Source organism: Convolutriloba macropyga, chromosome 15 (genome assembly GCF_964194025.1).
Source record: "Convolutriloba macropyga chromosome 15, txConMacr16.3, whole genome shotgun sequence".
Lineage (NCBI taxonomy): Eukaryota > Metazoa > Xenacoelomorpha > Acoela > Convolutidae > Convolutriloba > Convolutriloba macropyga.
Window position 1 is genome coordinate 28,471,111 of NC_134482.1, and position 16,940 is coordinate 28,488,050.

General features: G+C 32.5%; 1 protein-coding gene across 1 annotated transcript in view; it reads left to right on the forward strand.

Annotated features, from left to right (window-relative positions):
- The window catches only part of LOC142354139 (angiotensin-converting enzyme-related protein-like), a 48,419-nt gene that overhangs the window by 15,530 nt on the left and 15,949 nt on the right, over positions 1–16,940 (forward strand). The window contains exons 4-7 of the mRNA XM_075406406.1: positions 5,586–5,711; positions 6,588–6,838; positions 8,567–8,734; positions 16,248–16,413. Of these exons, the coding sequence (XP_075262521.1) occupies positions 5,586–5,711; positions 6,588–6,838; positions 8,567–8,734; positions 16,248–16,413 (711 nt within the window). The remainder of the gene's footprint in view (positions 1–5,585; positions 5,712–6,587; positions 6,839–8,566; positions 8,735–16,247; positions 16,414–16,940) is intronic.

The window sequence follows — 16,940 nt, forward strand, 5'->3', positions numbered from 1 at the left end:
TATGATGACTGATTATTATGGGTTACATGGAAAAGCAAAAGCAGTGCAATATCACAGATTTTAACGATGAATTAAAAACCAAGAGCAGCGCATCAACATCAAAGATTCAACATTTACAAGTTTCTAATTGAGTTAATTGAGTTTACAAGTGTATATTGTCAACGCATCTTCATCATGCAAAATTAGAATTGTTCTCAAAGTAAGCCATAAAATTGATAGAAATAAATGAAAGAAAAACAGAGGGAACCCTGCCCTGTGTAATATTACTAGAAATTATTTGACAAAAAGCTAGTTGTATGATTGCCAACGACCTTGTTGAAAAACATTGACCTTGAGAACAACAACTGGATGTCAAAATCAATAGAAAATAGAGAACAATGTAGCCGACAAAAAGCAAAAGGATTATTGCCGAGCTACGAATATGGTTTTGCATCTTTGTAAAATCTTTCTGAAATCTATGCAAAAATTATTGATTCTTGTTCTGAAAAAATCTGGAATATTTTTTGTCAGTCGAGGGAGCCCACGAATGATCAAACTCAATAAACTGTACATAAGAAAAAAGTTCCCAACTCTTCTCTTTAAACCGAACCCTGAACCGAATGAAACAATTGAGGTCCTTCGTGAAATCCAGTGTTTTTTTTTTGGTAAAACGACAGAAAATCCTCGTTTTTTACAAACTGACTGTCAAGCGTATATTTTTCTCGTTTTAGTGAAATCATAGCCGTTTTTAAATGAGATTATAGGTTATGGTAAATACAAGCGTTAACGAAACCAATCACCAAAATGATGACCACTTTTGATGAAGTAGATTGAGAAGCCCTTCTGATAATAAGCACGGGCATTTTTTAAGTAAAATTCCACAATCTGGAATGTTGTATTTGGTTGATGGAACGAACACCACTGACTGACAAATTTTTTTAGATTACTAAGCACATACTCGTTAGGAGACATCATTATCGCATTATCGATATGAAAGAAAACTTCCATAATTATGGTGAAAAAAATTTATAAACCCATTCAACGTCGCTAGAATTATCTAATGCTTTCGGCAAGATTGACTACAAGATAGCCTTACAAAAACAACTGAAAAAAATGCACTAGATCCCAAAAAGCATCTGCACGTTTTGATCAGCTTGTTTTCCAACTATTGAAACTTGTGTACATATGTGCAAGAAAACAACAAGGCAGCAATATAACCAACGTCTTCATGGCGGCGAGAGAAGCAACAGGATAGCTTGATAAAGATAGTCGAATAACAAATTTAAACTACAGTGAAATGCCTTGATTATTATTTCTAAAATTACTGTTATTATTATTATTATCATTTTTATTAATATTAATTTTATTATTATTATTATTATTATTATTATTATTATTATTATTATTATTATTATTATTATTATTATTATTATTACTATAATAATGATAATAATAATTTTTATTATCGTTATTATTATTAATAATGTTATTATTATTATTATTATTAATATTATTATTATTATTATTATTATTATTATTATTATTATTTTTAATTTTATTAGTGTTATTTCATTATTATTACAATTATTTTTTATTAATGTTTTTAAAAATCAAAATTCAGCCTAAGCTAGGAAGCAAAGTGACTTGGTCACGCACTGATAGTGGTCTGTAAAAACAGTGTGGGACAATTTCAGAGCAGCTCCAAAGAAAACGTGTGCGAGTACTTTTTTTTAATCGGAAAAGCAAGCGAAGGACAATTTCCTTGAGCAACTCACCTACAAACAAAATGATTTGAATGGGTTTTACATGCAAAAAAATTATCCTGGATTTGAACTCCATTGAGTCATCATGTTTCTCTGGACAAAGACATAAATCAGAAACATCAGTTGGCTCCTCAAAGCCTCTTACTGAAAATAGTTCATAGATCAAATAAATCACTCTAAATAATCAGCAGAATAAAAACTTGTCCTTTTTCGTCAAATTGGTAAATAATAAGGGAAAAGAAAAGACAAGCCAAAGCACTTTAAAAACTGTTACAAGTAATGTACAAACAAATGTATTGAGATACAGACACCGCCACGGAAACATCTTCCACGAAGCAGAGGGCAGATGAATTATTTAAAGCAATCAAAATTGATTTATGTGCGTAATCAACAACAACTTGTGACAGGTCACAATGCAATTGGCTTCAATAGACGGATGACCTCATAAAAAGGGGTAAAACAAAAGTGAGGACACGAAAAACCATGCGATCTACGGCTTGCGTCAACCTAAGCCCAGAACAAACAAAGCAAAGTCATTATTCACGGTACTTAGAAGCACTTGATCTTTAATAATCGCCGAATATCATTTTCCACAAGTTGTTGTTTGTTTAAAATCTGGACATTCAATTAGCAGAAGTTCGGCGAAATTCAAAATAAACAAATTTAACGGAATCTCATTGAAGTTGCTTGAGTGCCGACAGAAAGTGAACTTCACTGCAAGTTCAAACGTCAAAGAAACAAAACCAATGCATTCAACTCTCTCTAGTTGATGACTCACATCGAGTTGGAAACTTTTCGTTAACCAAGAACTTGACTATCACTGATCGATGGGCCGCAGTGAATAAAGCAATTCTTTTGACGGTTAACTGAGGAAAATTTAGTAAGGTCAACAATTTATAAATTAATGTTCTGAAAATTTGGAGTGATTGCTTCCCTCAGAATTCAAATAGAGGAGAATTATGACTCAATAAACGTAAACGCAGCGGTAGTATATCAGATCGAAGAAGTTGAATTTTTCTGCAAATTTTTCATTTCAGAGGGTTTGGAATTTACTTGTTTTTTGCCTTCTTCGATGTTGGATCAAACAAACCTTTCATTAACCAAAGGTTTCAAGAGAAGGTGAAAACCAAAGGCAACGATGTTCCGCTTAATGTAGCTCGCATACCTAAAAAAGACATGGAGACACAAAAGGTTCATCTCAAAGTAACGGGACTCCATTGAACAGTGCACATACTTCAGAAAATTTTATACACATGAGTTCTATTGGAAGATTAAAAGATCATGGGATTAAAAGATGAACACGAACTGAATGTCTTACGGTCCCAACAGGATACAGATGGGTAATCAGTGGACTCATTCCAACATAAATCAAAAAGAAAACTTGTTCTGGTGTTAACCACCGCCAAACCTACAATACAACTTCAGTGTAGCATTGGGTCAATTTTAGAGCGACGATTCAAAAGGAACTCTTATTTTAGTTTTTTTTTAAAAATCAGTAGTAAGGCAAACAGGCGTCGAGAGTGGATTCGTGAAAACAAACTAATCAGTTCTCAAGGACAATCTCAGTAATATATGCATTTGCTACACCCTTTACTGCTAGACCCAAACAGCTACAACGAAAACCAACGTCTTTCAAAGCTGCATGGAAAAACATAGAAGGATACTGATGCAAAATATTACTAGCCTGACCTGGTTAACAGCAAGAGCTCACTGAAACAGTTTTTGCAATTCGTGATTCGATAGCAGCCCTGCCTGCCAATATTGAACCAATTTTTCTGCCTGTGAGAGTTCATGGACAGGAAAGAACTTGTTCGAGATTTTGAAAGAGAACAAAAAACGCGGTGGAAATATGCGATTAACAGTACACGATTTTTGGAGCGCAATATTACCAAACTTTGCTTATTGCGTTTCCAGTTTCGTTTGTACTGCTAGCAAAAAACTTTTTTCAAAACAAAATCAAGTTATTTGAAAATATGTGGTAATCAGTAAAAAAAAAATTTGGAAAGCTGTCAGAACGACGGATAATAATTTTTAAAATTTTTTTGAGAAACTGTTGTTTTCCAGCAGTTAATCTCCAAAGAAACAAATGAAAAAAGAACAGCCCTTTTGGATCCCGGTTTATCATTATTAAAGGCAATCAGGCAAGCCGATAAAAATTTTGAATTGAGGAAAGGTAGACACTTCTTTCCAAAACAATTACCGTTAACGCCAAAAAATTATCTGGATCAAAAATAATTCACTTAGTTGAAGCTAAACAGAATGGGAGAAGATTACTGTTTTTTAATAATAGACAAGAAGCAATCTAACATTGAAAGGGGGATAACAGTAATATTGAAGCCAACGCAGGACATCGCAACGAAAACTCGCGAACATCTGAGTTCTCTTTTATCTCAGAATTACTCAATCGGGCTCTGTAGGTTAATATTGTTTTGTTACCTGTGCCGCCCCAGAGTGATTACCCGTGGAGCTACCTGATGTACCCCCTCAAATTTGACTTCCAATTGGCCACGTAAATTATCAAAATTGAGGACGATTTCTTTCAGAGAAAAAAACTGTAAAATTTAATCTGATTTATATGAAATTGAAATCACTTATAGCTGACTAAGTACGTGGAGCTGCTCCGAACTACTCAAAATGTTTGCTGTTCTAAAGAATGACACAGATTTGGGGAAAAATTTAATGAATGGCAAAAAAGGTTACCAAAATTTTTAAATGGACTGAAAAAGTATCTGAATACTTTTTCCATTTTTGTGTACTCCAAAGACGTACAAAATGCAGATTGAGTCATTGTTGATTGGTGTCAGATCTTAAAACATTTTCTCCTGTACATCAAGAGTTAAACAACGACTTAAAACGAATTGATTATCGGTTGAAAAGTTAGGTTCACACAGGTGAGGTATGGGTAAAAGTTTCAAAAAATGTCCTAAAATTGGATGAAAATGTGTCACAAATTTTCCCCCCAAAGAACTCGTTTTTTGTATTTCAGTACTATATGGAGAGTATAACAAAACATTGAGATACTTGTTTTGCAAAGAAACCGACGAAAAATACCGCTAATGGTCGTAATTGATTAAAGTTTGACCAAATTTTTGCACGGTTTTCTCGTTTTTCTCAACATTAATAGAAATGAAAAATTACTTCAGCAGAATTTCAAACAAAAAATAGTGTTCGACCATCGGAGATGGAAAAATTTTGATCGTACGGAAAAAGTAAATCTCTTAATGGTCCTCATTGGAAGCTAATCGAAAGTAAACAGCTAATATTAAGTAAACTGAACTGTTAATTCTCGATCACGTGGCCAAATCATCAGCGCTTTGTATCTCTCCACTCTTCTTTTGATAATATGTTGAAATTTTATCTATCCTGTTCTCCCATTCGGCGAGATTAAGAGCTGCAAGTGGTTGTCCACTCTCATTGGATGACAGGAGTTAGTTCATTGATGACTGTTTATTCTCCAACAATGCGGTGGAGTAAAGCATCGCGTGTATTTGCGGATTTTTACTACCATTGTAGTCTTTTCGACTGGAAATGTTAAACAGAGTAGCGCCGCGCAAAAAATATTTATTAAAAATTCCTAATTTTACTTATACGCTCATGCATACGAGAAATCGTGTGATTTTTTATTACACAAGGAAAATTTTCTCGTGCAAAATCACACGATACGCATTTTTCACACGAAAATTTGTGTAAAGTTTCATCACACGGAAAAAAATCATGTAACTTCACGCGAGAAATTTTTAGAGTAAATTGTCTTGATTGGAACAGCCGAATGGAACAGCTGATTTTTTGAAGAATTATTTTTGCCAAAAATGTTGTGAATGATGCTAGTTTGTATATCTGTAGAAATTAAAGTGGGTGAACCACTGTGGAACGCAACATGGCATCAATTCCGGGACAAATATGCACCAGAACTGCGTGAGCCTATGATTGAGTATAGAAATCTGCTCAATAAGTGGGCAAAAATATCGGGTAAGTTGTTTTTGTTGTTGTTATTATAAGCCATTATTTGGGTCTTTCCCATAATAGCCCCCCCCCATAAAATTGTAGCCCTCCATTATGGTACAATTACCATGATGGGGGATATATGTTATCTGTCCACAATTTAATCTGATCAATTTGTTGTACACTTCGACGTGAATGAGAATAACTTTTCGTATGATTATTAAAAACTTTTCATTGAACTCTTCAATATTGAGGCGAAAGGTAGGCAAAAATAAGCTTTTCACTTCACGATAAAAACTGCCGCAAGAAAGTTTGTCGAATCAGGTCAACAAATATTTCCGCAGTTTTCCGGATTTTCAAGCTGTCATTTCAATTTTAGACCAAAATTAAATTATTACAGAAAAGTCTTCAGTCTTAGATTGTTTCATCATTAAATCAGTATAATGAGGTTAATTCTCGTATTTCAGTTCTGTAACATAGAATTTAATTTTTTAAAAAAAAGTAATTTGGGTCGCTCAATTTCTTTTTTAATCAAGGGATAATTATTTTCGTTCAATCAAACATCAAAGAGTGGCGAAAAGAGATAATTATAAACGTACAAAGTAAGAGACGGGAATTCATATTCAAGGTGATTTTTCGAAAATCAAAAAAAAAAATTAAATATTTTTCCGATTTATTTTTTCATTTAAATCACCTTTATTACTCTACCTAAATGGCAATACTTGATTGAGCTGCTATTCATAAAAACCGTATTTTCTGCAAAATAAAAAACTCTAACAATATTATTTTGCTGCATAATATTTTGAATTATAATGTTCTTCTGAACTTGAAAAACTTTGGTTCTGCTGTTTCTTTTGTTCTCGCCAATAATTCTCTGTAAACATATTGTTACCTTGTTTGCAGGCCACGAGAGTGCAGCGCATGCGTGGGTGCAGATGTTTGAAGTAGATATGCACGAGTACGAGGGGATAATAAACCAAATTGCGGCAGACTTGAAAAACCTCTATCAGAAATTGCACGCTTACATCAGGTTCAAGTTGAGAGAAAAGTACCCCGAATTGATCGAGGAGAAAGGATTGATTCCCTCGCATCTGACACGAGAAATGCACGGACAGGTGTTCTTGAACCTGTTGGATATTGCTCTACCTTACGAGGTATAAACCACATTTATTTCTAACATTCGTTTGCTTGAAACATAATTTTTATTATTCCATCTTCACAATTTCATTTCAAGTTTTACACATTATAAATATGTACCAAGAATTGAAATTGCCAAAATTTGGATTGTTGCTCAACTATAGACTTGACTTGTAAAAAAGTCTAATGGGGATTCAATACTGACTATAAATGCACGGTCGAGCATTCTGTTTAGAGTCAAACAAGGTCGAGGTTATCATTTGTGCTCGTTTATGACCCAGACCAATTTTGAGCGCACACAGGGGGTATGGTGCGTTCAAACATACAGAGGCCAGGAATTTTTTAACGAGCAACACATACACACCAGTAATTGGTGTCGAGCCAAAGTCCGTTTTTAAGCCTTTTTAAAACCTCAAAAATGTCAAATTGAACCGTTAATTTTACAATAGGGCCATCTTTCAACGTTTTCTTTTTAAATTTTGGACAAGAGTGTTTTTATCGTTCTTTAAACGTAAAAAATAAAAGATTTTTATCCACTGTTTTTAGGAGAATTGTTGAGTGTTTTTCAGTAGATGACAATTTTTGAGCTTTTTAAAACCTAAGAAAAAGTATTTTATTACGGTTAAAGTTAGAAGACAAGCGTTTTTGGTTGCAAATTTAGGCGATTACAGTTTTCGACGTTTAGATGTAAGTCATGATTGAGTATTATAACTCTGTGTCTTTTGACTCGACTGAAATGCACTTTTAAAAAAGTACAGCAGAATTGTCATGTATGGTGAAAAGCGAATGAAAAGCCAATTTTATCGTTGACACATAGACCCGGGTTACGTAATCGTTGTTTTGAAAGTGGATCTTTAGTTGAGTTGACTCAATCATAAAATCGGTCAAAGAAGTTCCAAAACGGTAGTTTCCTGAATGAACTATCAAGATTGGCATTCTCGTACAAAAGCGTATGTTGCGTTTGCCCAACAATCGAAAACTCTCAAAACAGTCAGTTTGATAAATTACTGTTCAAAAATATACATAACAAAATTGGCCACTTCCCAAAACATTTTGAACGTTTTTTATTGGTCTTGTGAACTGGGGAGATGTATTTCAAAGTAGCGACTGCTAAGCAAGCAATAGGGGAGTGAAATTGTCACAAAATTTAACGTTACGTCAGCATTTTTCCGGGCCTTGTCGAAATTGAGCAGGGCTAAAATTTTTCGTGTCTTTTAAGAGATTGAATAGAATTCAAGTATTGCTAATGTAGTTTCCTTGAAGCGCTAATTGTATAAAAACAAAGATTGAGTTTCATTAATTAGACATGATTACATAATTAGACATATTTGGATGTGACTTACACTTTTGTACCTTAAAAGTTGAAAAGTTGAACTGCTCTCTCTTAATTAGACTTAAAATTTAAACTTTTTAAAAATATTTAATTATAATTTTGGGTTTTTTCCCATTTTAGAGTAATGTGTATCTTGTAGATGCAGCGGTGAAAGAGGAGAGAATATGAAAAATATATTTAATTTTTAATGCAAATTTTATATCAATAACAAGAAGTACGCTAAATAAAATAAATAAGCTGATTTTAGCGGTTTTTTGTAATTGATATTAAAATTGTAAAAAAATTGAATTTTTTTCATATTTTCTCCTCTCTTACCACTCTCTTCATATTTTCTCCTCTCTTAGGGGGGGGGGGGCTATAATACGAAAGACTCGTAGTTTTCAACACTATAAATGAATTATCTTGCTTTCAGGGAGTGGAAGTGGACTTGAAACCCAAGCTGGAGGAAAAATATGGGAAGAACTTCACAAAGATCGTTGAATTAGCTGAGCAGTTTTTTCAGTCCTTCGGTTTTCCCGAATTACCCGCTTCATTCTACGAGAATTCTAAATTTCATAAGAGCGACTGGCCTGCTGGTAAGGTAGGTCACATTTGAGATTACAATTTCTGAAGTACGTGTAACTATCACCACTCAAGCTGAGTGTTTTTTCTATTTAATCTCAAAGTGCACTTAGTTTAAGTTGCGTGGTTGGTGTCATGCGATATCAGAAATATTTAGCAGCATATTAAACATTTGGAATCAAGCTTCAAAAATAGCTGATTTTGTCTATATGAAGCCTATATGGTCTAGTTCAACCAAATTTAAAAAAACTTTATGATAGCAGGAAGTATTGCAAGAAAAATCTACGTTTATGTATTGCAAAAGGAAGGGAGAATAAAACAATGTTCGATTTTTTTCAATTTATTATTGAAAAAACTGATTTTTACAATTTATTACTGATTTTTAAAACCACTCAAATTATTGCCGAGTAAAGTTATAACTTTGTGTTTAGAAATCAGGTTTCAGGGAATAAAAGAATAATCGAAAAAACCACTTTTTTTAGGAAACACTAAAAATCTTAAACTCTCATTTTCTGACTTCTGGAGTCTAAAATAAAAGCTCTGCCAAATTCATCCATTTGAAATCCGAAGAGCTGTGAACAAAATCAGTTTCACAAAATTATTTAAAAACATCAGGTCAAGAAATCTTTATAAAGCGGCGAAGCGGGGAAAACTTTTCATGCTTTTATTTCTCTCTGTTGCATTTTTCAAAAGTAAATGTTTATTTTTTAAACTGATAACGAATTAAAGAAAATCAGGAATCCAGTTATTCGAACTATCAAATAATAACTGCATAAATTTTTCTCAATGGTTAAATTTTTATCAAGGTTCATAATATCTTAATCATTTTCTCAGGAAATTTTTTAAATCTATTTTGGTTTTTCAGAGTTACAAATTTAGTGAAAAGCTTGTTCCTTCTCTGAATTTCGGCATTATGTTACTAGAGAAAAAATGAATAGTTCATAGCAAGGTGGCCATTGTGAGAGATCTTGACAAAAAGCAAAAGTCAAAAATTGAAATCTGCAGATGAGCAAAAAACAGACGACAGAGATAGTTTCTCCAAAAAAGAAAGTGAAACGACAAAATTGAGTTTTCTTAAAGTCAATTAAAATTTTTATGCTCTCTGGCCTTCCTGGAACTTTTGTTTTTGTCATGGACCAAAAATTTGGTTTTATTTTATTTCAGAATTATTGCTTCTAATGTCATCGCTAGTATGCCAGAAGTTGTTAAACTGCCATTCATCCTCAGAAGTTCAGACCTCTTTTGTCCTATTTTTTGAATACTTGATAACTAATGGTATTTTTGTGTTCGCAAAGGCATCAATGGCATTTTCATTGGGCTGATTTTCCCAAGTTACACTGAGGTATGATACAGTTGTTAGTTTTTTCAAATTAAAATCAAATGTCCTTGTAGGATACAATAATTGTGCTGCGGTAGTAGACAAAACTAATTCCGTTCAATTGAGTTGATGTTTTACTTTTCTGAAGTTTTAAATAATTTTTTCGATGAAATCTTAAATAGGCGTTTTCTTCTCTTCAACAACTTTGACAACACGTACTTTTGGCTGTGAAAGCATTCGTTAATATTTGCTAGACTCATATTTTTAATTACATACAATTATATTAATTAAAAGACACTATATATGTTTTAATTTTCCCCAATTTTATGTTCAATTGGTCGTTAATATCTTTTCCTTATATTTAAAAAAGCACAGTTAACAAAACTTATTGCGTAAAGACAAGTACTCGGAGCACAAAAAAATAACAAAACAATTTCACTGACGGCAAATAAGGGATAGTTTTGAGGAAATAGTTTTTGTGACGGCAATTAAACTGTGAAGTTGAAGAAAATTTTATAGGACGACAAAAACAATGCAAATTTGAAAAATTATTTTCTCTGAGAACAAAAAATGACAGTTTGAAGTTCAATTTACGCTGGCGGCAAAAAATGCAATTTCGATGAAACAATTCTTCTAAGGGCAACGTAAACGGCAATTTGACAAAACAAATTTTCTGACGGAAATATTTTCTCTGATGGCAAATGAAATCTGTTTTTTTGAAGAAAAATTTTGGGTTTATTTTTCCAAATTACCATGAGGTATCATACGGTTGTTAAAATTCAAATGTCCTTGTAGGAGACAATATTTGTGCTGCGATAGTAGACAAAACTTATTCCGTTCAATTGAGTTGATATTTTAGTTTTCCGAAGTCTTGAACAATTTTTTGATGAATTCTTTATTAGGCTTTTTTTTCTCTTTATCTACTTTGACGACACGTAACAAAAAGTGGGAATTTTAAGACATATTCACTCCGACAGCAAAATATTGAAACTTCGATGAAACAGTTCCCCTGAGGCCAAGTTAAATGGCAATTTGACAACATAATTTATCTGGCGGAAACATTTTCCCTGACGGCGAAAAAATCTTTTCTCAGGAAAGGTTTTCTCTTAAAGCAAATTGTCTCTTTTTGTGCAGTTTTGTGAAAATTTGATATATTTTTTGTATTTTTCTGGTTACAAAGACATCACTACCATTACAATGGGTTGAATTTCCCGAGGTGCTATGAAATATTTTACAGTGGTTAGTTTTTTGAAATCAATTTTAAATGACTTTGTAGTAGACAAGATTGTGTTGCTGTAGAAGACAAAAACCTATTTTGGTCAATTGAGTTGCTGTTTTACTGTTCTGATGTCTGAAATTTTTTTGATGATTTTCTTTATAGGCGTTTTCTCTTTTATACCCTTGACGACACGTAATTTTTTGGCTTGGAATGCATTAGTTAATATTTGCTTGACTCATATTTTTACTTACATACCATTATATAATTAAAATACTCTATAAATTCTTTAATTTTTTAAAATGTTTTTGTTCAATTCTTTTCTTTAATTGTTTTCCTTATATATTAAAAAGCAAAAATTGCAAAAATTATTGAGTAAGGACAAGTACTCGGTGCCTAAATAATTTGACAAAACAAATTCACTGACGGCAAATAAGGGATAATTTTGAGGAAACAATTTTGCCGACGGCAATTAAAATGTGATGTTAAAAAAATCTGAATTTAAAATGTGAATTTAAAAAATTTATCGCAAGACAAAAACAATGCAAATTTGAAGAAAGATTTCTTTTGACAGCAAAAAATGACAATTTGAAGACATATTTTTTCTGGCAGCAAAAAATTGAAACTTTGATGAAACAATTCTTCTGAGTGCAAGTTAAATGGCAATTTGACGAAAAATTTTTGTGGCGGAAACATTTTCTCTGGCGGCAAAAAATCTCAAAACATTATTTCTCTTAGGGCAAATTTTCTTTTTTCGTCTAATTTTGTGAAAACTTGATAAATTATCGGTGTTTTTCTGGTTGCAAAAAACAAACAGTTGAAAATTAAATTTTCCAATTCGCTATGAGGTATCAAACAGTGATTAATTTTTGAAATTAATATGTAATCTCCTTGTAACAGACAACTATTGTGTTGCAGACGCAGACAAAACTAAAAGTCTTATATAATTTTTTCGATGAACTGTTTAACAGGCGTTTTTTCTCTTTAACAGTTTTGACGACAACTAATTTTTTTTGGCTGTGAAAGCATTAGTTAAAAATTGCTTGACTCATTTTTTTAATTAAATGCAATTATCTAATTGAAAACCACTATATATGTTTTAATTTTCCACAATGTTTTTGTTCAAATGGTCGTTAATAGTTTCTCCTGATATATATAAAAAAGCACAGTTCACAAAACTTATTGCGTAAAGACAAGTACTTGGTGTACAAAAAATGACAAAATAATTTCACTGACGGCAAAAAAGAGAGAAATTTGAGAAAATAGTTTTTGTGACGGCAATTAAACTGTGAAATTGAAGAAAATTTTATAGGACGACAAAAACAACGCAATTTTGAAAAAAAAATGTTCTCTGAGAGCAAAAAATGACAGTTTTGAGATCAATTTACTCTAGCGGCAACAAAATGCATATTCGACGAAGCAATTTATCTAAGGGCAATTTGAATGGCAAAAATAAATTTTCTGGCGGAAATATTTTCTCTGATGGCAAATAAAATTTTTTTTGAAGAAAAATCTTGGGTTGATTCTCCCAAATTACTATTAGGTATCATACAGTTGTCAGTTTTTTCAGATTATTGTCAAATGTCCTTGTAGGAGACTATTTGTGCTGCGGCAGTAGACAAAATTTATTCCGTTCGATTGAGTTGTTGTTTAAGTTTCATCTTGCCCGCACATAATAAGAAATGGATTGGTTACCTGTAAGTCCAGTGAAGTGTCATTGAAGTTGGTCTTGACCTCTTTCTTTCGGCGCAACATTTCACTACAAAAGACATAACAGAGCAATGGCTGATTCTGTTTTCTGTAGATCCAGATATAACCTTTCTGCTGGTTGTCTGGACACCATTGTTGTTGTCGGTTACACGGGTTAAAAAAAACAATAAGTTGAAACTTAAAGTATATTTGGAAATAAAGATATACAAAATAAAACACGTATTTATAGTACTTCTCTATGCAATCATTTACAGAGGAAATTTAGATTAGCTTTAATTAGTTTACTTGATAGACTTGTGAAAAAATATTAGTTCTGAATCGCAGACGTGACATTCTTTTTTCATCAAAATTTCATGAGGTTTTTTATGGCCTTGATACAGCCAGGTTCATTAGTCGGAGGTCGGTGAATGTTGGCATCTGGTTTTTATGGGTGGTTGAATAGATATTTGATTTCTCCTTTATAGGTTAATACGATAACGATAGCAACGAGACAAAATTAGAACTGAAATTGGTTTTGTGGCCATTATTTATTGCAACAACAATAGAATTAGTTAGGTTCTTCTTTAGTTCATTGAAATTTAAATAGAAAAAACTTTTAGATTCCTTGATGATTCTTCAATACCGTCACACAGTTTCTGTGACAGCAAAAAAAATGTCAATTTGAAGAAACGTTTTCTCTGAAAGCCGAAAAAACTATTTTTGAAGAAAAATTTTCTGAGTGGCCAAATTAACCTGGTGAAAATGTTGGACTTCACCACCATTTTCAGTGGGTTGCTTTTTTGAAGTTGCTATTAGGTATCAAAAAGTTGGTGGATAGTTCGAATTATTTTCAAATGTCCTTAGGAGACAAAACTAATGTACTACTAGTGTTGCAGTAGTAGACAAAACTATTTTCGTTCAATGGAGTTGTTGTTTTACTTTTCTGAGGTCATAAATATTTTTTAGATGGATTCTTAAATTGGAGCTTTTTTCTCCTGAATCGCTTTGACGACTCGTATTTTTCCAGCTTTTAAAGCTTTAGTTAATATTAGCTTGACTCAAATTTACCGAAACACCAAAATATTATTTAAAGACACTATATATGTTTTAATCTTCTACAACTTTTTTGAAAAACTGGTTGTTAAGCCTTTTCCCGCAATATTTAACAAAAAACACAGTCCACAAAATTTACTGGGTAAAAACTATTACTTGGTCGCCCAAGGAAAATTTGACAAAAAGTTTTCTCTGATGGCAAATAAAATTGCAAATTTGACACGTTTTCACTGACGGAAATTAAAACGTAATTTTGAAGAAATAGTTTTTGTGACGGCAATTTAAATGTAATTTTGAAGAAACATTTTCCATGACAGTAAAAGAATTTGAAGAATTGTTTTTTCTGACCGCAAATAAACATTATTTTTGAAGAAAGATTTTCTCTGACGGCAAATAAACTTGGTTTTTGAAGAATCATTATCTCTGGTGGCAAATAAATCGCAAATTTGAGCAAACATTTTTTGTGCCATCAAATAAATCATGATTTTGGAGGAAATTTTCTCTGACTGCACATAAAACGAAAAAAAAACATTTCCTATGACGGCAAATTAAATGGCAAGTTGAAATAAATTTATTTCTTGCGGAAAATAAGATGTAATTTTGAAAATCATTCTCTCTGATGACAAATAAAACGTAATTTTGAAGGAGCATTAACTCTGACGGCAAATAAAATGAAAATTTGAAGAAACATTTCCAATGACGGCAAATTAAATGTCAATTTGAAGAAGTATTTTCTGTGGCGGCAAATAAGATGCAAATTTGAAGAAACATTTCCAATGACGGCAAATTAAATGGCAATTTGAAGAAGTATTTTCTGTGGCGGCAAATAAGATGCAAATTTGAAGAAACATTTCCAATGACGGCAGATTAAATGGCAATTTGAAGAAGTATTTTCTGTGGCGGCAAATAAGATGCAAATTTGAAGAAACATTTCCTATGACGGCAAATTAAATGGCAATTTGAAGAAGTATTTTCTCTGGCGGCAAATAAACTTGGTTTTTGAAGAATCATTATCTCTGGTGGCAAATAAATCGCAAATTTGAGCAAACATTTTTTGTGCCATCAAATAAATCATGATTTTGGAGGAAATTTTCTCTGACTGCACATAAAACGAAAAAAAAAAACATTTCCTATGACGGCAAATTAAATGGCAAGTTGAAATAAATTTATTTCTTGCGGAAAATAAGATGTAATTTTGAAAATCATTCTCTCTGATGACAAATAAAACGTAATTTTGAAGGAGCATTAACTCTGACGGCAAATAAAATGCAAATTTGAAGAAACATTTCCAATGACGGCAAATTAAATGTCAATTTGAAGAAGTATTTTCTGTGGCGGCAAATAAGATGCAAATTTGAAGAAACATTTCCAATGACGGCAAATTAAATGGCAATTTGAAGAAGTATTTTCTGTGGCGGCAAATAAGATGCAAATTTGAAGAAACATTTCCAATGACGGCAAATTAAATGGCAATTTGAAGAAGTATTTTCTGTGGCGGCAAATAAGATGCAAATTTGAAGAAACATTTCCAATGACGGCAAATTAAATGGCAATTTGAAGAAGTATTTTCTGTGGCGGCAAATAAGATGCAAATTTGAAGAAACATTTCCAATGACGGCAAATTAAATGGCAATTTGAAGAAGTATTTTCTGTGGCGGCAAATAAGATGCAAATTTGAAGAAACATTTCCTATGACGGCAAATTAAATGGCAATTTGAAGAAGTATTTTCTCTGGCGGCAAATAAGATGCAATTTCGAAAACAATTCTCTGGCGGCAAATAAAACGTAATTGTGAAGGAATATAACCTTTGACGGCAAATAAAATGCAAATTTGAACAAAAATTTCCTCTGACGGCAATTTAAATGGCAATTTGACGAAATATTTTTTCTGGCGGAAACAATTTTTAGGAAGCAACGTAGGAGGTATGTTAGAACATTCTGTGCTACTCACAGACTCGCATGGGATTGTCATAGTGCTTCGTTCGTTATGGTAAACGATGACTGGCTGTTTTCTAGAGCACTAGAGCAGAGGCCTACAAATAGTTTTTCCTTACAAATGATTAAATAATGAACGGTTGCTAAAAATGATTGAAAAATTAACGGTTGTTACCAGTCTTCACATATCTCTCCGTTAGAATTCAAGAATTGAGAATTGAATAACCAAAAGAGCAAATCTGGGATTTAGTTAAGGGAATTTCTGTTTTTTAAAACAGATTACAAATGTTTTGTATATTATAAAAAATGCAATGTTTGCAGGCTCAATGCTTCCCAACAACACACTTTTTTTACATTCCTCGAGATGACATCAGAATCATGATGTGTGGCGAGCCAACCACGAAGGATTTCTATACAATACACCACGAAATTGGCCACGTTTACTATTTGATGGCCTACGCCAACATGACTCATATTTTCTACGATGGTACGTACATTTGGTTTTCCACACTAGAGCAGGCCAGCCAAAAATGGTAACACTAATTAAGACCTTTCCAGCCAATTTTAGATGTTTTCGACATTTTTTTGAAAAAATTCGCTTGACAGTTATTTCTCAGAACAAACAGTTTTGACGGATACAAGTAGAAAAAATAGCTGAATTGCTTTTTTATCGCAAGGTTTTTTTTAGAGGAAACCATTTATCGAGTACCATGACTTTTATTTGAAAAAATACATATAGGAGAAGCATACTGTACATAAGGGGGTTGCAAAATGATGGAAAATGATTTTTCTGATTTTCTTGCTCTAATTTTTCAAATTTGAATGATAGCTTGACAAATATTAGTTGTAAGGATTTCACAATGGGACGAAAGGAAAAGAGTAGGGACAAATCGGTGATATCGATCACCAATAGTTGATTCCAACAATCAGATTAGCTGCAAAGATTGATTTTCGTCTATACCAATGAGGAAATGGTTCGATGTTAAGATGAGATTTATTTTTGTATAATAGAGA